The sequence below is a fragment of the Mobula birostris genome, chromosome 8 (genome assembly GCF_030028105.1).
Source record: "Mobula birostris isolate sMobBir1 chromosome 8, sMobBir1.hap1, whole genome shotgun sequence".
NCBI classification, from domain to species: Eukaryota; Metazoa; Chordata; class Chondrichthyes; order Myliobatiformes; family Myliobatidae; genus Mobula; species Mobula birostris.
In genome coordinates this window covers 138,439,716-138,460,392 of record NC_092377.1, presented here as the reverse complement: position 1 = coordinate 138,460,392, position 20,677 = coordinate 138,439,716, and the positions used below count along the sequence as shown (strand labels likewise).

The 20,677-nt window shown below is 39.4% G+C and overlaps 1 protein-coding gene across 7 annotated transcripts in view; it reads left to right on the top strand.

The window, feature by feature from the left end:
* The window catches only part of nsd3 (nuclear receptor binding SET domain protein 3), a 97,996-nt gene that overhangs the window by 41,671 nt on the left and 35,648 nt on the right, over positions 1 to 20,677 (top strand). For 6 of the 7 annotated variants that reach the window (XM_072266428.1, XM_072266433.1, XM_072266427.1 and 3 more), the window contains 8 exons: positions 859 to 1,311; positions 4,220 to 4,361; positions 7,092 to 7,183; positions 9,743 to 9,839; positions 10,440 to 10,567; positions 15,340 to 15,468; positions 17,604 to 17,730; positions 18,392 to 18,592. In XM_072266428.1, coding sequence (XP_072122529.1) covers positions 859 to 1,311; positions 4,220 to 4,361; positions 7,092 to 7,183; positions 9,743 to 9,839; positions 10,440 to 10,567; positions 15,340 to 15,468; positions 17,604 to 17,730; positions 18,392 to 18,592 — 1,369 coding nt within the window. The remainder of the gene's footprint in view (positions 1 to 858; positions 1,312 to 4,219; positions 4,362 to 7,091; positions 7,184 to 9,742; positions 9,840 to 10,439; positions 10,568 to 15,339; positions 15,469 to 17,603; positions 17,731 to 18,391; positions 18,593 to 20,677) is intronic. The other variant, XM_072266432.1, reaches the window with a different exon arrangement.

Below are 20,677 nucleotides of genomic sequence, written 5' to 3'. Positions count from 1 at the left end.
AGTTCACTGAATTTAAATTCCTCCAGTTTAAATCAGCTTAAAAACAAACAACAATAAAAATATGTGGGTTTTGCAAGAAGTTGTGGAGGGAATGGCAGGCGGAGCTAGAAGATGTGCACAGATTCAGAAGGGGAAGGGGTGTAGATTCTCAGTTACTTCCAGAAACTCCCATGTGTGTAGTGGCACAAATGAAGGATCTGATTGCATTCAGAACCAACAAGTAGGCAGCCACAGGTAATAGTCCAAGAAATTTAAAACAGAATTTGGTCCAATACTTTATAATATATCTGTAAAATTTTGAGGATTACTTTTATCCGTGCATCAAGATTAGGTGGCTGGCTGTCTTACTATGAGAAACTTTCTTTTCCGTTATAGTGTCAGTATTAACAAGAAATGCCCCCTGGTTGATTGCAACCTTTTTTTTCAAACCCAAAATTCTGTTAGGAGTGTATTTGATGGAAGCAAGTGCGGTGAAGCTCTTGCATATTATGTTACAGGTATAGATCTGTGTTCTAGCATTTTAAAATGCAAGATTTTGGCCAGTTTTCATGCTCTGATTTAAAGCTGTTGATTTATTTTGGAAGAGCATGAGAAATTGGCTTTAGCTTGTTAAAAAAAATTGGTTATTGGAACCAGTTTAAAAACTGCTTTACCTTAGTTAGCCCAACAATATTTCACAATTGGACCAGAAATATGATTAGATTATGATTGAGATACAATTCAGAAACTAACATTTGAATTAAATCACTCTAGTTTTCTTAGAAAAGCAGAATTCTGAGACTTCCAATGAGTGTGTTTTTCTTAAATTAAGTGTTGGAAGATGATTATAATGTAATGTATTTTCATTTTCCCCTGTAGATCCTGAAGCCCATAGCACAAAGGATCCGCCCTCAGTGGGAAGTTGGCATATCTCAAGTCGAGGATGCATTGAGATTAACTCGGGAGGACAGGATAGAACAGTACACCTTTATTTATGTGGACCAAAAACCTGACACATCAGCAGATACAACAAAATCATTAAATCTTGAAGCGAAGAAAAATAAACAACATGAAAATTTATCCAGTCCTCCACGAGATCGGACAGCAGTGCAGAAATCAGTTATTGCAGCTCCTGCTACTAATGATGCAGTTCCACATATAGATGAGAGGCAAGCAGATATCAAAGAGCCTGCCCCCAAAATGACTTGGAGAACAGCAGCAGCTAGAAAATCTCTGCCGCCTTCTCTTTCAAACCTCAAGGGGAACCAGGCTGAGAAAAGAAATAGTGGCAGCCCTGACTGTGAGGTGTTGCCAGTAAGAAAAAGTGATCAGGTATTTGAAATGCAGGAGTGAAACACCAGCGGGAAATTGTCTTTTTAATTTTATTACTGATTTAAGTATGTAATTGTGCCTATTTTTTTTGCATAATTGTTTTAAAAGGATCAGGAAGATGTCATTTGATTGTTTTTCCCCTTGTCCTTTATATACTGGCAATCTTGATGATTGATGAATCGTTATTTTTGCATGTCGGGCATTTAAACTGTCCAATAGCAATTCATTTTCATCAAATTTTTAATTGGGTAAAATAATTAGATTTGTTTGACTTTCAATTATCTTCCGGTTACTTGTTCCACTTTTGAAGCATTATGGCATCCCAAACTATATACAGTGGATTCTGGTTAATTGGTCAATCAGGGCAGCCTCTTATTTGGGACAACACTTAAAGAACAAACACAAATCAAGAAAATAGCCAGGATTCTACGTTGATTTGGGACACTATGCTGCTTAATTGGGACAGGAGACTGTTGCTGAGCAGTTTCGAATTAATGTCAGTCACATGCATATTTTGTGGTCGCTAGACACTACACTGTGCTTATAATTAACAGTTTTTAAATAGCATCACTTGTGTGTGCTTGTATTCAAAAGCAATGATTTTTTTTGTCATTGATAGCGAGTAGTAAGCAGTAAGACAATTCGGAACTGTTTTGCTCACTGTGGCTTCAAATTTAGGCTTAGAAATGCAAGAAATGACCGACAGTGAAAATGAAACTGTTTCAATAGAAATTGCAAAGAATTCGAAGGTACCGACAATCATCTTGATTGTTACAATGAAAATGAAGATTTGGAGGATGCAATTGTCAAAAGTATTGTTTGAAGGCAATCCATTATCAGCAGGAGGTGTCTGCACTCTTTCATTTACAGTCAAAAGAACGTGATGCAGATGAATTCCTCTGTCGATAAGTATTAGGAAATAATACAGTTTTATAGTACTGTGATAGTATTTGTAGTGTTCTAATTTGTTCCGTATTTCATTTAAAGCCATAATTTGTTACTCAATTAAACAGTTTGTCTTTTTATACCTTTTTAATTTTTCTATGAAACTTCTAATTGGGGCAGCTACTTAATTAGGCTAAAATGTACTGGTCCCGATGTGTCCCAATTAACTGGAATCCACCATATTCCTGTCATTTAATGTCCGCACACCTGAACTGTATATTTCATTTCCATGGATTTGATGCCAATAGCAGAAATGGGGGAAGAAAAATTAAAGAAAGCCAGGCATGCCTCTTCTGAATAGTTGTGTGCGCACTATTCTGTTCCTCCTGAGAAAGAATATTGTGTGTTTGTTGGAGGACAGAAATTGACTCACTCCTGAAGCTCTTTCTGAGCCAAATACCCTGTTTGTCCTGTCTGGGTATGTATTTGAGTGATTGGCCAAGTAATCAAGTACCATGTTGAACCATGCTCTGCGTGTGTCAGCACATGCAGGGTATCTGGAATCTGGGATCAAACAGACAAGACGGGACCATATGTTACAAAGGCTCCATGTTGAATATTTTTGTATGTTTGCTGCAAGCAACCAATATTGAAAGCATTATTGTGAGTTAATTCTTGCAAGAGATGAAGTTTTCTTCATTGATGCTTGTCTCAAATTGTAATCTGAGCTTGGCTATGCTGGTGGCAGAATGTTAAATGTTGATGGTATGTGTAGGCACGTTATTCTACTGTGTACCGACCATGTCCTGGAGTGCTGATCATGTATCTGTTACTGCATCTTTGTGTATTGTGTATACATTATAATAGTATAGGGTGATGTGATATGTGCACAATTTTGGTTTGTTTTCCATGTAAGTTTAGAAAAAAGGAAACCATCTCATTTGTGCTTGATTTCCCCATTTCTCCAGTTTAAAAGCTGCAGTGATCATTTGAGATATTTCATTTGGCATTTTCTTTCCACAAAGGTCTTGTAATTTCTCTGGAATGCATATAACATGGGTATTTCTTCCAAAAGGCAAATGTTGTCTCTTGGCATACTTTCAGTGATGATTATGCCATGTTGAGTAAGGACAACTGTCTATTTGGCTGATTACAGCGGATGAGTTTAAAATAATGGGCAAATCCATCCTATTCCTAGAAGACCAAAATCAGTAGGTGACATGGAAGGGCTACAGGAAAACACTTGGCAGTTATGGAATGAGGTCATTTGAATGTTTGAGAAAGCTGAAGCATGTAAAATCAAAATTTCAAAGATGGCAAAAAATGTCAGAGTTTTGAATTTGTTGAGTAAGTTTTACAGCATTTGGTGTCAGTGCCATTCCTAATACAATTTGGCCAAAACCATGCCCCTGTAATGGTTGTGCTATGCTGAGTTTCATATATTTTACTTACAAGATGCAGAAGAGTTATAAATATATTTTTGGTTATAGAGTTTTATTTACTTTACTAATAAAGTATCTTACAAAAATTGCTGGAGGAACTCAGCAGGTAAGGCAGCAATTACAGAAAGAACTAGTTGATGTTTTGGCCCAAGACACTTCATCACGATAATCCTGATGAAGGATCCTGGTTTGAAACTTTGATTATTCATTTCCCTCCATCGATGCTGCTTAACCAGCTGAGTTTCTCCAGCATTTTTGGTGTGTTGCTCCAAATTTCCAGCATTTGCAGTGTTTCTTATGTCTATCAATAAAATAAATTATTTTTCTTTATTTGATCTTATTTTTAAAATAAATTAATGTTGTGAAGCTTGTGGATCTGAGTGATTAAAGGAATGATGTATATTCCCAGTCTGAACATGCAAGTTAAAAATCTACATTTTCATCACAATCTTGATATTAAAGAAAAATTGTTTCTTTATTTCTCAGTCTGATATTTTGATTTCCATGGGTTGCCTTGTGGAAGGAAGACTTCTCGTTGAGGGTCTTGATGTATGTAGGTAATGAAATCATTTTATTTCCAGAAGGGAGCGAGTATTAAGAGAGAGCTGTCACCAAAAGAAGTGGATGAAGTTCTGATTACACCATTAAGCCTTCGGAGTGAGAAACGGGAAGTGGAGTCTCTGCACTCGTGTACACGTGGCGAGGCACACCCTGCTTCATCAGGTAGAAGTTCATTGTTGTTCCCTCTCCTAAATCTTGCACCATTTCTGCTTGGTATTCCTGCAGTGCACAGGAAGTATTTGGGAGGTATAGTACCGTAATAATTACATCATTGACTTGTTTCCCGAGGCCTACAGTAACTATTCATATGTATAACTCATATACTAACAAGCTGGGGAGGAATTTAAATTGAATATATCTAAAAGTTAATAAATCTGGAATTTAAAAAAAAGTCAGCTTTGACGATGGGAATTACAGGGTAGAAACCATTTGGTTCACTATAGTCTCTCTGTTTTCATATTTTATAATCTGGCATATACAATATATTGATTCCTGATGTTTGTGTTCTAATGAAAGGTCACTGACTTGAGACAACTATCTCTACTTGGCTCTCTTTATTAGATGCTGCTTGACCAGCTGAGTATTTGCTTTTATTCCTACTAGGGAGAGTTGATATTTAACTACTATAAAATCATAACCATAAATACAGAACCAACCAATAAATGATACTCTTATAAAATGTAGTTGCTGCATCTGGCCACAGCTTTGCCTTTGCATGCAGGGTTTGTATGTTTGCATTGAGGAGGAAGCGTGGAGTCACTCCAGCAAGTCTCCATGACACTGCTGGTTTAATTAGCTTGTACTTTGAGTTATTTGTATGAACCAATAATAGAGCATGACATATTGTATATCGTCACATTACTGATCTCCAGTTTTAACCAGGCAATTTGAAGATTATGAAATGAAGCCAAGATGATAATCCAAGCCAGAACTTGGCGTAACTGTTTGGAACTGAGCCAAGCCAATCCCATTCCTGCTTTTTTATGAGCAGTGAGTGAGAGGTGGAAAAAAGCTTTGTTCTCTGCTGAATGTCGTGATCATTTAGTTTACTTGTTGGACATGAGTTGTAATCATTCACAGGAAATGGGTGTTTTTTTTCTCTAGGAATAGGATTGTTTGCCCATCCCTAATCACCTGTAGCACGAGGTGTGTGGTGAATTTTCTTCTGCAGCTGTGTTAGGGAGGCATTTCCATCGTTTTAACCTACCCATGATCAAGGAACGGTGGAACGTTTTGAAGTTGGGATTGTGTCCAAAGGGAAATTACAGCAAGTGTCATTGCTGTGTGCCTGCTTCCTTTGTCCTTTATGTGGTAGTGCTCATGGCTTTGAAAGTTATTGCTGAAGAATCCTGCAAATATCACTGCAGCTGCAACGCAACAATGATGCTTGACCATGTTGTTTTCCATTCAAGTGAGCTAGTTTATATTGGATGCTGTTAAGATCCTTGATAGATTTTGGAGCTGGACAGATTCACTTGACAATATTGCAATACATTTGTGACTTAATCTTTTAGATGGTGAAAGGCGAGGAGGTGAGTTATTTGCTACAGAAAGCATGGTCTCTGACCTACTTTTGTAGTATCTTTCCAACTTTATCCAATAAATGTATGTAGTACATTTATTGCAATGATAAGATCTTCAAATAGTATTAGACTTTTAGCCATGTAATGAAATTATAGGGCAGACTTGGTCAAATAGGTGGATTTGAAGGAGCATATTGAAGAAATAGAAAGAATAAAGAGATTTAGGGAACAAATTCTGGACTTTAGGGTCTTTGTAACTGAAGCCATGGCTACTGTAAGTAGTGATTTTAAAACTGGAAATGCTTAAGTCAGAATAGAAGAATGGTAATATGAAAGTTAGACTGCTAGAGGAAGTTGTATTTTAAAAAAATTGGAGAGCTATGTCAAACTATGGTAGGAGTGAAAATGAGAATAAGAATTTCAAAATTGTAAATTGTGGAACAGTGTAGGCCAGCAAGCATGGGTGATTATGAATTAAAGTCATGATTGTGCCAAGCTCTTATACACTTTCAGCTGAATTGGGCCAGTCCTTGGCTTTATGTCAGTAGCAGAGTGAGCATATGTTGATTGTGATAAAGCAGGCCTGCAATTGATGATGACTCTCTGCCTCAGGGGTGCTCAGCTTTAAGTTGTCAGATCTGTTCTGAAGTTGCCCCATATTTAGTACAGTGATTGTATTGTGCAGAATGATGGAGATTGTTGACATTAAAAAGAAGCAAGTTATTTTCTATTGTGACCGTGTTGGAGATAATCCTAGATGTGTCATGGACCTATGACAAACTATTTAAGTGTTGTTTAACCTGAATATCCAATGCATGGACCCAAGGTTCTCATACCATCCCGCTTTTGTAATGGTTTTAATGTAAGTGATGGCATTTAAAAATGTCAGTGGGTTAGAAGATACAGTAAGGAGGGTAGAATTTCTTTCCTGCAGGACCTTAGTATAATCACTCAGTTTACTACAGGAAGTTGTTTTATGGTCGCTTTTACCGATGGTAGCTTTTAATTTTGACTTGACTTTTTTTAATACTCAATATAAGTTAAGTTTCCCAACTCTTGTGGTGATCATCTGGGTTGTGGTTTTGCATTGCTAGTGTAGTAACATAACATTATGTTCCCAAGCTCCTTAGTTTGTTGTGTGCATGGGGGAGTGTGCAATTAGTTAACTGCGGCAAAAAATCAGGAGAATTGTTCCAATTTAAGGAGTGTAGCTTAACTTTTATCTTGACAGTTAAGTATCTCAAATTCAGCTGATTTTTATCAATTCATTCAAGGCTTTTAATTTTTTATACTTGTTTATTTTCAACTTTTAGTAATGATGTCCACATTTCTTTTGCCTTCATTTAAAATTCTCCTTGATGTCTTTCAGAAAGGAAACCACAAAGAAGGTCAGTTAGAAGCCGCTCTGAATCTGAGAAATCGGTTGAGGCTATACCAAAAAAGAAAATGCGAAAAGAGCAGGTATGTGATAGTGCTGGTTATTTAAGTGGAGATACATTTGCATCAGTGAGAAGCTGAACATTCATTTAGCCCCACAAGCTTTTTCCACCATTTAGTTAGATCATGGCTAATTGTTTCTGTCTTCATTTAAAGTCCTCAATACCTGTAATAAGCAAAAAGCTTATCGGTAACGAAAACAGCATGTAAACATACTCGGGTTGTCAGGCAGATGTGTGGAAAAGGAAATGGTTGATATTTCAGGTTGAAGTTTTCTCTTCAGGGTCTATTGGTTACCATCTTGATCAGATTCGACCGTGTCATTGATTGGAGAATTCCAGGTCTCCACAATGACCAAAGTGCTACCTGAACAGCCCAACTCATCATTTTGATCCTGTAATCTCAGTTCTCCAATTAAATTTTTTTTTTCATGAGCTATTTTGAATTTCATTCTTATGTAAACAAATTTGTTAAATAATCTGTCAGCTTGCTGAACCGGAAGGAAAAACTTGGCTGTGTTTTCCCCTTTAAATCTGTGTTCTCTGGCTTAGAATCTCATGGATCCTCCAATCCCTTCCAAATATTTTGGAGTCAGTTATCCAGCACAGAAACAGGCGCTTTAGCCCAACTCATTTGTGCTGATCAATTTGTCTAGCCGAGCCAGTCCCATTTGCCCGTTTTGCTCTATCCTGTTAAAATTTTGTTATGTCGCAAAATAACAAACTTCTTGATAATAAACCTGATTGGTTCTGTTTCTGGAACCTTTCCTACCCTTGTGTTTGTCTAAATGCTGTAATTGCACCCACCTCTCTCATTTCCTCTGGCAACTTGTTCCATATACCCAGTATCCCATGTGCTCAAAATCAGATCAGTTTTATTATCACTGACAAGAGTAGCGAATTTTGTTGTTTTGTAGCAGCAGTACAGTACAAGTCATAGGAAATACTGTAAATTACAATTAAAAATTAAGTAGTGCAAAAGAGGAATAATAAGGTAGTGTTCGTAGATTGTTCAGAAATTTGATGACAGAGGGGAAGAAGCTGTCCCTAAAATGTTGACTGTGGGTCTTAAGGTAGAACTGAGGAGAGAGCCAGATGGTAGGTGTCCTTAAAGGTGGACGCACCCTTCTTGAGGCACTGCTGTTTGAAGATCCTCTTGACGGTGGAGGGGGTTGTGCCCGTGATGGAGCTGGCTGAGTCTAGAACCTTCTGCAGCCTTTTTCAATCCTTTACATTGGAGCTTCCATACCAAGCGGTGTTGTAGCCAGTTTCAATGCTCTCCTCTGTACCTCTGTCGAAATTCGTTGGTCATTAGTGACATACAAAATCTTCTCAAGCTCCTAATGGAGAATAGCTGCTTGTCTGCCTTCACCATTGTTGCATCAATATGTTGGGCCCAGGTTAAATCCATTCAGATGTTGATGCCCAGGATTTTGAAGGTGCTCCCCTTTCCACTGCACACCCCTCAATGAAGTCCACAATCCATTCCTTGGTCTTGCTGATGTTGAGTGCAAGGTTGTTATTGTTGTTGTGATATTAGTCAGCCAGCCAATCTTTCTTGATCCTGTATGAATCTTGAGATTCTGCAAACAGTAATGTCATTGGCGAATTTATAACTGCGTTTGAGTTGCGCCTAGCCACACAGTCATGTGGGAATAAGTTGCTCCTCAGATCCTTTTTTAAATCTTTCCCCCTCACCTTAAACCCTAGTAATGCATTTTTTAAAATCAATATGGAGGAAAAAATAACTCTGACTTGTAATCTCTTCCTTCTCTGATGCTCTTTGACATTAAAACTTTTAGCACTGTATAAGTCATTAGCACGGTCTTTTATCTCCCATGTTTGTGGGTTCATCATCTGCTTTGACTTTTTCTTTTAATGAAAATACTGGACTAATATTGATGTCGAGACTACAAACCAGTGAAATAATTGTGTGCTTGAGAGCTTTTAATTGGAAAATGACTGTCACCCTGTTCCAGCTTTATTTTTAAAAGTTCATTTATTTTCAGTTTTGCTGACCAAGATGATCTGTTTGTTAATTGTAAAGAAAAACTCCACAGCTTTGTCATTGCAGATTTGAATCTGAGTCACCAATTTGAACAAAAATATTGCCTTCATCTTGCTTTTTGGGTGAGGTCAGGAAATTCAAGACTTCACAGGAAATTAAAAACTAATTCAGTGAATCAGTGTACCCTGTTATTGTGAAATATGTCAATATTTGAATTTTTGATCTAGTAAAACCTTATTTTGGACATGAAATTATAGTTAAAAGGAGACATTATTACAGAAAATTGTAAACTTCATTAAGATTTTCAGTTTTTAGTGTAAAGCTAGTACTTTATCACTCACATGCCTGACGCAGGCCTCTCATGGTCTGAGTCGACGTTCCCCTCCCTTATCACTCACATTAGCTGGTACTCTTAACTGTAGTGTCAAGAGCAATGCAAATTAAAAGTACTTTCAAAAGCTTTCAATGAAAAGTGCCTGGTATACAATATCATTATATGTACAAGGTATTGATTGTCATATAAAGATAATGTTGGACATCTATGGATTCACTATTTGCTTGTGTTCTGATTGACAGATGGAAACCATTCCAGCAACAGCAGAGACTATATGTTCACAGAGAGGTTCGTCGGTACCCCATGCACATGGAACAATATTAAGTTCAGCTCTGCCAGGTAAAGCACTGATGATCTCACATTCTACAGTGAAAATGTTTGAAGCTAAATGATTGTATTGTAGTTTAGAATGCAACTTCCAACTGTGGATCTGACTGGATTTATTCTACTTTTAGTTACAGTTTTGTTGAAATAAATGCAAAACAAAACGGTAACCAGCTGCCACATGGCATTGAGGAGTACTTAATGACTCTGTGCCTGTACACTCTGGAGCTGAGAAGAACTGGGGGGGGGGGGGGGCGTGGATGGATCTCATTAAAACCTATTGAAAGGCCTTAATTGAGTGGATGTCAAGAGGATATTTCATACAGTGGGGAAGTCTGGGACCAGAGGGCACAGCCTCAGAATAGAGGGATGTCCCTTTAGAATAGAGATGAGGAAGGATTTCTTTACCAGAGGGCAGTGAATCTGTGGAATTCATTGCCACTGATACCTGTGGGTATATTTAAAGTGGTGGTTGATAGATTCTTAATTACTAAGGGCATCAAAGGTTACAGGGAGAAAGCAAGAGCATGGGGTTGAGAGGGATGGAATGAGGAGCAGACCCGAGGGGCTGAATGGCCTACAATGTCTTATGGTCTTTTTTTTTCTTGCCCTTAGGTGCCAGTGAGCTTTCTGATTCCTGTAAGCCACTCAAAAAGCGTAGTCGGGCTTCCACGGACATGGAGATGGCAAGTCCAGGGTACAGAGAGATTAATGATTCTGATTCCAGAGGACCACTAAGTGAGGTAGGGATGTGAATTGAAGAGGAATAGGGGCAATGTTCAAGTTATTGTTTAATGAAGTGTGATTTGTCATAGAAAGACACAATATGGAAACTTCAGCTCACCCTCTACTTTAACAATCAACCACCCATTTATATGAATCATATATTAATTACATTAAAAAAAAATTTTCCTTGCATTTTGTCACCCCTCCCAAGATTCTATCACTCTACCTACATGAACAACTTGTAGTGACTAATTAACCTTCAAGAGCAAGATGGTGCTAGTGACCACTGGTGACATGTTGCTGGCAGCTCACTAAACAACTAGCTACTCCGCTTCTTCTGAACTGCGATCGAATTGTAGCCTGTAATTTTTGAGCTGACTGAGCGATCTTTGTGATCTCCTTGGGGGATTCAGTGTGGATGAGAGCAGAATCTTCAGTGGCCATCGCTTGGAGTGGCTGCATAGATTCCTTGTGTCAGAGCACGAACCTTTGGTTGGCTCCATTACTCCAAGGCAATTAAAATATCAAGCAAGCTTGAAATTGTTGAGGACGAGAGCAGAAAATGGACAGGTGTTCAGCATCATTTGACTGGTCTCCCTTTCTTCTCGCTGCTGTCATCAGGCGGGAAGTGCAGGAGTCTTGAATCCCTTGCCGCCAGGTTTGGGAGCAGTTGTTGCCCTGCTGCCACTGGGCTCCTGGACCGGCTCCACTCACCTCAGTGGCTCCATACCTGTTGGCTCGCTTTTGGGACCTCTGCAGTTAATGTTCTCTGTGTTATTTGTTTACTTTTTATTGTTCACACAATTTGTCCTTTTCGTCCCACATATTGGGTGTTTGGTCTTTGTGGGGGGGGGGGGGTTTCTATTGTGTTTCTTTGTTTTGTGGTTGTCTGCAAGAAGACGAATCTCAAGGTTGTATACTGTATACATAAATGAACTTTGAACTTACTAAGCAAAACACTTTGGTATGTAGGAAGAAACCAGAGCGCCCAGGGAATCCACGAGAACTTGGAGAATAGGTTATCTCCATATAGATTGAACCCAGGTCTTCAGAACTGAGTGTCGGCAAATTTTCCATCTGCATTACTGTGACAAGGTATTTGGTAGTCTGTTTAGGGAATGAGGGTTAGCCAGGTAGGAATGAGTCATCATCCTCCCAGCATTTTTTAGGAGGCTTATATGCAGTAATAAAAACATTAATCTGAGTTGCATAATGTCTGGGTGTTCTGATTGCTTCACGGTGAGCTTGAAACAGAATCCAGAGTTGTACACAACTGGTCCTACACCTGGTCTTGTCCCATTGTACCTATATACACTAATTCCGTTTTACCCTAAGTTGAGTTTGTTACCTGCTGTGTCTTGGCAATTCAAATACAGTACTTACGTAAATGTTTACGGGCTCCTCAGATGCCCTCTAAACTTCCTACCATTTGCTTTCAACTTGTGCTCTCATGTCTTAGATGCCAGTGGTAAAAGGTTTTAACTGTCTACTCAATTTAGCCCGCTCATAATTTTCTAGACATCTATCGGCTCATCACGTGGCCTCAGGTTTTCCAGGAATGACAAACCCAGCTATCCAGTCCCTCTTTGTAAATGAAATGAAATGTTCCAATCTGAGCAGCATCCTGGTGAATCCCCTCTGAACCCCTCCTGTGAAATGACATATTTCCTACAGTGCTGACCAGAACTGCATATAATACTCCAGTGGAAACGTGGCAGTAGCTTCTAAAATTGCATCCAGCTTTCCAATGTTATTTGCAGTACATATCACAGGGAGTTGTTGGGTGGTTTGAATTTAACGTGCCACCAGTTGATTTTACTGGTTTAAGGAAACCTTGGGTGTAGGGCTATTTGTTAGAGATGCTCAGTATTTGGTGTCAAGGTGATATTGAAGGCTGCATTTGCACACTGCAGTTGTATTCACCATGAGAGTTGATTCTAGTGGTTTGTTGTGCATTTTATGGAGCCTCAGTGCAGTTATTTTGAGAGAGTTTGAGTACATTGTGACAAAGAGCCTGGGGGTCAACAGGCTTTTAATGTTTAATTATTAAGATTGATTGCCTATGAAGATAGCATGACTTAAGTACCTCCCTTATCTCCAGGTTGTTTTGCTTGGTTCTTGGCCATTTTCTAAATGCAATTTACCCTTGACCAAGATTATTGATCAGTTGGATAAATGCAACGCAAAAGACACTGTTCCACCTACCCCCAACCCTTCCATGAAGTCAACAAAGGCTACAGCAGTGGATAAAATACCAAGACGTATGTTCAGATTAAACCCATCAACTGGCATTTCATGAAAAATATTTTTTAAAAAAGGAGACCTTCATTGTTATGCTTTTCCAACTCCACTTGGTTCACTACCACAAGTAGTATGGTTTCAGCTGAACCATAATCTGATTCAACCTAGGCTAATGTTTGGTTATGGAGCATGGCAAGATGCAACAATGTTGTGACAGTGTCTTTTGTTTTCTGGGGTGGGTGCGTGTGTGTGTTAATCAAGTAAATATGTGTATTATAGATGAGGTGCTGACAGTCGGATATGAGAGAATGGTTCATGGGTTTTAGGATTGGAACCAGCAAACCCAAAACTTGTTTAGTGAATAAGTGGGGGAAGCATTGTCTGACAAAAATAATTCCCTTGTGAGTTATAATTGAGCACTGATCATACATAATAGGCACAAAGAAAATCAAAATGATAGTGTATATCAGTTCCCTTGAAAAGATGATGTTTTCATTCTGAAGTTGGAAAGTTGAATATTTGACTAAAAAATTTACCAACAAAATATTGATTAAATTTACTCTTGTATGCAATCACTTGCCACAACAATTTCATGCCCAAGTAGATATGTAAGTTGAGAAGTTACAGTCGATTGTGTCACTATACAATTGGCAAGGTGAAAATGACATTTTGTTGTTTTGCTCTGTATACAAATTCAAACCCACAAAAGCGATTTTTAACTCTAATTACCCTTTAAATTGTGCTTTTGTGTGTGTGTTTAAATGCTGTCATAGAGTTGGAAATATTGCTGATTATTTTTGTGGATTCTCATCCCTTTGGGGTTTAACTGGTATTAATTCCTGTTTTTTTTTGAACATCTTTTGCCTTTTTTCACTCTTAACCCATTTATTTCCTAATTTTTCTTTCTAAACTTAATTTCACATTGAATTCCCTGTTATGGTTTACAGAATTTTCACTGTTTAATTCACAATCCCTTACTGTGGATGAGGTTTTTTTATACTTAGAGATACAGCACGGGAGCAGGCCCTCCCAGCCCAATAAGCTCACACTGCCCAATTACACCCATGTGACCAATTTGCCTGTCACCTGTACAAATTTAAGATGTGGGAGAAAACCCACACGGTCATGATGAGGTCCTATAAACTCCCTACATTCAATGGCTGAATTGAACCCTTGCGATGTAGTAGTGTTCAGCTAACTATACTCTACCATGCTGCTCTGATGTGTAGTAGTTGCTGATTGGGAAGTGAACTTCCATCTAGCATGTTCAGCAGTTAACCTTGTAGAGTACATTGGGAGGCTAAACTGGCACGGGCGAGTTTAAGAACAGGTAGATTATGTTCATTAATTGGTTACAGTAACGCAAGTGACTAACTTTCTTCTCCATCCACTCCTGAAAATATCAGCTTTAACTCCACCTTGTGGCAAGCATTTTATCTGATTGAGAGTAATTTGCAAACGGAAACATGCTTGACAAGGAAATGTCAGCATGAATGTATAAAATGTTGATTCCACCTTGTAGGGTCTCATGGCATGCTAAACTGGCACCAGCTGAACGGTTCCCTGTTGTCTGCAATGGTCTTATAAACTGAGGTCAATACCAACAGAGTGGAATGACCTGTGGCACTCTCTCCATTGAGGTTCTTGCTGTCCCAGTGTTTCTCAGACCCTTGTTCCGAGGACCTCTATTTGTCTGGGCAGCAACTTGATTTTAAAAGGAAAAAGATAGTTGAGATCAGAAGGTGGACTGTAGTTAAATTTCCCACATAGGGAAATATTGAAAATGACTTCTATTTAGCCAGTGGTTCGACATGGCAGGAGTACTGACTGGATCTGATTCTGTTAATTTGCCCAAATATAATATTGGGGTTTGAATGCAGAATTAGAAATTGACAGTGAGTAAAAGGGTGAGGGGAGGTTGTGGTGTGGATCATCTTCCATTATAACAATGAAGCCTGTTTTCCGAGTCTCAGGAGTCATAGCGGGAAGGCTAGTGAACAGGACTAGGCCCAACAAGCTAGTTCAGTGTGTGTGTGTGTGTGTGTGTGTGTGTGTGTGTGTGTGTGTGTGTGTGTACGTACGCGCGTGTTGAATCTATACTGATGTCCTTTATGAATCCATGCTTACCATAACCATAATATCAGGCTTCTTTCTGGTGATACTGAGTGATTTAAATAGTCACCTATGCTTTCAATCTTAGGAAAATCCTGTTCCTGTTTGAGAATCCAGGGATATTGACTGGATACTTCTGCAATCAATGTACACTTTCCTCTCATTTCCTTATGGGGTGCAGTTGAATGGAAGCTAATCATTCCCATAGACAATTCCACCACCCATTAATCATTGGTTGGATTCAAATATGTGTCAGTTACTTGGCATGTCATCCAAGGATTGCCCTGTCCTTATCTAAATGGATTCCAGCAGGGATAAATAGTTAGTGGTCTAGAGCATTTGTCCTCTCCTCCCCAATTTTGGTCACTCTGCATTCTATTTCCGAGTATTGTATTGACTAGGTGAGGTTTTTAACCACTCGGTATATACATTGAAGGTTGGTTTGGAGAAGAGAGCGGACAGCCCAATAGTTCCTCCTGACGCTGACGTCTCAGATGAAACATCAATGGATTCATGTGTATCCAGGCGTGGTACAGGATCATCAAAAAAAGACAACATCTGTCAGGTGAGGATGAAAGATGAGGGTAATGAGGCTTTTGAGCCATGATTTTTGGATTGCCTATACATAATCCTTATTGATTGGTTAATAGAAATGTGATTGTATATATAATATGCATACACCTATTGACTGGAATTGCCTCACATTCCAGTAACTTTGTTACAAAAATCTAGTATATTCTGTGAAATTTGTTAGTTCCTTTGTGTGAAAATTAGTTTTCTGCCTATTCCAACACAAATTGGAGTTGTGCAGCGCAGAGACAGGATCCTCTGGCTCACTCATCCGTACTGACTGAGGTGTCTATCTAAGCTAGTCCAACTCGGCTGCAAGATAATCTTATTGTAACCTTTTGTCACTTGCTATCATGTGGCCTGTAGCAATTAAGGAAACAAACTTTAAAAAATTGTTTGTCATCTATATCAATGAACTGGGTGATAATGTGGTTAACTAGATCATCACGTTTGTGGATGATACCAAGATTGGGTGTGCAGAGGACAGTGAAAAAACCTACAATAGCTTACAGCAGGATCTGCACCAGCTAGAAAAATGGACTGAAAAATGGCAGATGGAATTTAATGTAGACAAGTGCAAGGTGTTGCACTTCGGTAGGTCTTGCGCTGTGAATGGTAGGGCACTGAGGAGTGTGGAACAACACAGGATCTGGGAATACAGGTCCGTAATTCATTGAAAGTGGCATCACAGGTGATGAGCCATAAAGAAAGCTTTTGGCACATTGGCCTTCATAAATCAAAGTATTGGGTGCAGAAGGTGGGATGTTCTGTTGAAGTTGTATAAGACATTGGTGAGGCCTAGTTTGGAATATTGTGTGTGGCTTTGGTCACCTACGGGAAAGATGTAAATAAGGTTGAAAGAGTACAGAGAAAATGTACAAGGATGCCACTGTGTCTGGAGGACCTGAGTTATATGGAAAGATTGAAAAGGTTAGATCTTTATTCCTTGGAACATGGAAGATTGGGAGGAGATTTGATAGAATTAGGCAAAATTATGAGGGGTATAGACGGGGTAAATGCAAGCAGACTTTTTCCATTGAGGTTGGGTGGGACTGCAACCAGAGGTCATAAGGGTGAAAGATGGAAAGTTTAAGGGAAATATGAGGGGAAACTTCATTCAGAGGGTCATGAGAGTATGGAACGAGCTGCCAGTGCAAGTGATGCACGCGAGCTGGATTTCAACATTTAAGAGAAGTTTGGATAGGTACGTGGATAGTGGGGGTATGGAGGGTTATGGTCCCAATGCAGGTTGATGGGAATAGACAGCTTAAATTGCTTGGCATGGACTAGGTGGGTGGAAGGGCATGTTTCTGAACTTTACTTTTCTATGACTGTAGAATATGGCAAGATCTGGACCCCTTTTGTTCCATAGAGGGTAGGGGAATTGCCATCTATAAATGTCGTAGATCGCTTTGCCAAGCAGCTATGCTACATTTACAAGAAAAAGCAGAATCTCCCAGTGGCCACCTGTTTTGATTCCACTTCCCAGTCCCATTCTGACATGTCAATCCATGGCCTTCATTTTTACCGAGATGAGGCTACACTCAGGTTGGAGGAGCAACACCTTGTATTCTGTCTGGGTAGCCTCCAACATCATTTTCTCAAACTTCCAATAATGGCCCTCATGATACCCCTTTCTCATTTCCCTCTCTCACCTTATCTCCTTACCTGCCCATCACCCCCTTCAGGTGTTCCTCCCCCTTCCCTTTCTTCCATGGCCTTCTATCCTCTCTTGTCAGATTTCTCCTTTCTCCAGCCCTTTATCTCTTTCACCAATCGACTTCCCAGCGCTTCACTTCACCCCTCCCCCTCCTGCCCCCCCCCCCCCCCCCGTTTCACCTATCACCTACTACCTGCATTTCTTCCTTCCCTCCCCACACCTTTTTACTGACTTCCATAATTTTTCTCCAGTCCTGATGAAGGGTCTTGGCCCAAAACGTCAACTGTACTCTTTTCTATAGATGTTGCCTGGCGTGCTGAGTTCCTCCAGCATTTTGTGTGTGGCGCTTGGATTTGCAGCGTCTGCAGATTTTGTCTTGTTTATAAATGTCTTAAATTTTATTTATGATGAACTTTGATAATTCAGGAAACTGGATTTAATGATTGTTTTGTGACCATCTGCTGTCTCAGATCTGTGAGAAACCCGGCGAGTCTCTGGTGCCCTGTGAAGGCGAGTGCTGTCGAGTCTTTCATTTAGAGTGCCTTGGGCTAGCAGAGCTACCCAACGGGAAGTTTACATGTATGGAATGTACTACAGGTAATGGGGAATGTGATTTTATTCATTATTTTCCTGTTCTTCATTAAAATTTGCAACTTTAAGTAATTTCATTTTAACCCTGGTTCATTTTCCTGGTGATGGTTGAAGTGCAGTTATCACTAATGATAATATGGTCATTGTTTCACTGATAAAAGGAAGATAAAAATGAGTGGTTTTTTTGGTCCCTTATAAATCAAAATATACATTGAAGTTTGTGTCAATAGTGCTCTGAGATAGGTAGAACATGCCCATGACTTACCTTGAGTGTATGTTTTGGAATGTGGGAGGAAAAGCATTGTCATGGGGAGAACGTACACCTCCTTGCAGAAGGTGGTGGGAATTGAACCCTAATTGGTGATCACTGACGCTGTAAAGTGATTGTGCTAACCACTATGCTCCTGTGTTCGTAGTGAGGAATGATCGTATATTGGTTTAATGAATAACTTCTTCATGGCGCCTCACTATTGTTATTTACTCCACCCAGAGCTCAGTCAGAATGAAACTAGATATCTGTAACATGACCACCTAGCAGTCTCCAGTATCATCACCAGCTTGAGTTTCACTTGTTTTCAAAATGAATGTTGCGGCATTAAGACATTGGAAGTCAATCAGCCTGTAGTGAATGATATATTTCTCTACTTGTACACTGATCTTCATACAGGGAATCACACATGCTTTTCTTGCAAGTTATCTGGAAAGGTTGTAAAAAGGTGTTCAGTGAATTCGTGTGGAAGATTTTATCATGAATCCTGTTTGCGGGGCTATTCTTCGGCCATGTTTGAAGGAAAAGGATTCCGATGTCCCCTCCACTGCTGTTTGGCATGCTTGGCAGATAACTGTGAAATAGCTAAAGCAACCAAAGGTGAGAAAATCAAGGTGATTTCATCTTGTAACAATCTGAGAGGAATTTTTGAGCCAAAAAGCCCAGAAATGAGCCTTTTTTCCTACCAGGTCCATGCCGATTGTTCATTTATTCTAATCCAAGGGCACGTTGTTTATGTCCTGCCCCTATTAGTCCTCCGAAAGTGCTTGTGCTTGCCTGGATTAAATTCTATTTACCAGTGCTCTGCACAGTTTTTCAACTGATTAATGTCATCCTGTGCCTCTTCACTTTCAATATCACCCATTATTCTTGATCTCTCATGCCAATTCAAGGATCAAATTACAACTGTAATTTTAAAATACTGTGGAAGTTGTTTGGGATCTAAATTTGTCTGGTGAAAGATCCACCTGACTTATTCAACTGTAGTTTTATTTTTCTGCTTCATCTCTTTTGCTTAAGTATTAGTTCAACTTAGTACTGTGACATCAGTGGTTAGAGCTATCAGCCGACTAACATTCTGACTGTTGCATTTCATTCAGAGCAGCAGTACATTATTGGCAAGAAGCTTAATGATTTTATTGTTATTGTTGGAAAGCATGAATTTGTATCATGAAATAGAGTGAATGTTAAAGATTGTGGCGGTCTGCTGTAACTGCTTGCTCTAAAGAGAGATAGGCTTCCCTCAACTTGGGAAGCATGGTTTTGTTTTGATATTTCCAATCTGTGTTATAGAACATAGAACAGTACATGCCCTTCAGCCCACAATGTCCATAAGACCATAAGACAAAGGAGCAGAAGTAGGCCATTCGGCCCATCGAGTCTGCTCTGCCATTTTATCATGAGCTGATCCATTTTATCCTATTTAGTCCCACTGCCTCGCCTTCTCACCATAACCTTTGATGCCCTGGCTACTCAGATACCTATCAATCTCTGCCTTAAATACACCCAATGACTTGGCCTCCACTGCTGCCCGTGGCAACAAATTCCATAGATTCACCACCCTCTGACTAAAAAAATTTTTTCGCATTTCTGTTCTGAAAGGGCGCCCTTCAATCCTGAAGTCATGCCCTCTCGTACTAGACTCCCCCATCATGGGGAACAACTTTGCCACAACCACTCTGTCCATGCCTTTTAACATTCGAAATGTTTCTATGAGGTCTCCCCTCATTCTTCTAATGTCATGCCGATCTTTTAATATACTCCATGTTCAATCTAACCCTTCGCTCCTACATTGTTCATAACCTTGCATTTTTCTTTCATTCACATGCCTGTCTAAGAGTATATTAAATGTCGCTGATGTATCAGCCAATATTTCTGCAGTATTTTAATATGCTGAGCCTCTGTATATACACTAGCATCCATTATAGTGGGTGTATGCTTATGACATTTGCTACACTCTGCATTGAGTTAGATAGTGTTTCACCTCAACTGATTGTAGGGAGAAGTCACTCAAAATATGCAGGGCAATTCTTTTTGAGTAGAGGAGAGAATTGTAAAGTGATTAGAGAGGAAATGGAATACTCACCCCTGTTACGGACGCAAGATTCTGGAAATCTCAATGTAGACAAAATGCTGGTGGGGTGTTGTTGGGGATTTGGTACTACTGTTGCTGTTCTTTCCTGCGAATGGGGGGGGGGTCGGGGATTGTTACATGTAGGGGGTTGTTGATTGTTATTGTGGCTGTTTTTTGCTGCGGTCCAGAGGTGGGGGCTGTATTTTAGGGTCTGCGCGTATTGTATTTTTTCTTTTTTTTTGTGCTGGTTAGGGAGAGTTGATGTTTTCTCTTTCATCAACACTCGTGGTCTTTTTGTATTTAATGGCTATCTGGGGTAGACAAATGTCAGAGTTGTATTGTACTTTGACAATAAAATGAACCTTCAGTCAGACAGCATCAGTGGGAGGAAATGAACAGTTAACATTTCGAGCCAAGACCCTTCATCAGAACGTTTACTCTCCCTGTTGTTTACTCTCTGCAGTGACCTGTAATCATTATTACTTCTGCCTCGTAATTACCATTCCCTCGTAATTTCATGTTTCCCTCATACTTCAGTCCTATTTGATACTTTTCCTTATCTGAGCAAATTAATTTAAGAATTATTTCAAAGGCAGGAGCCAAAAAGCAAA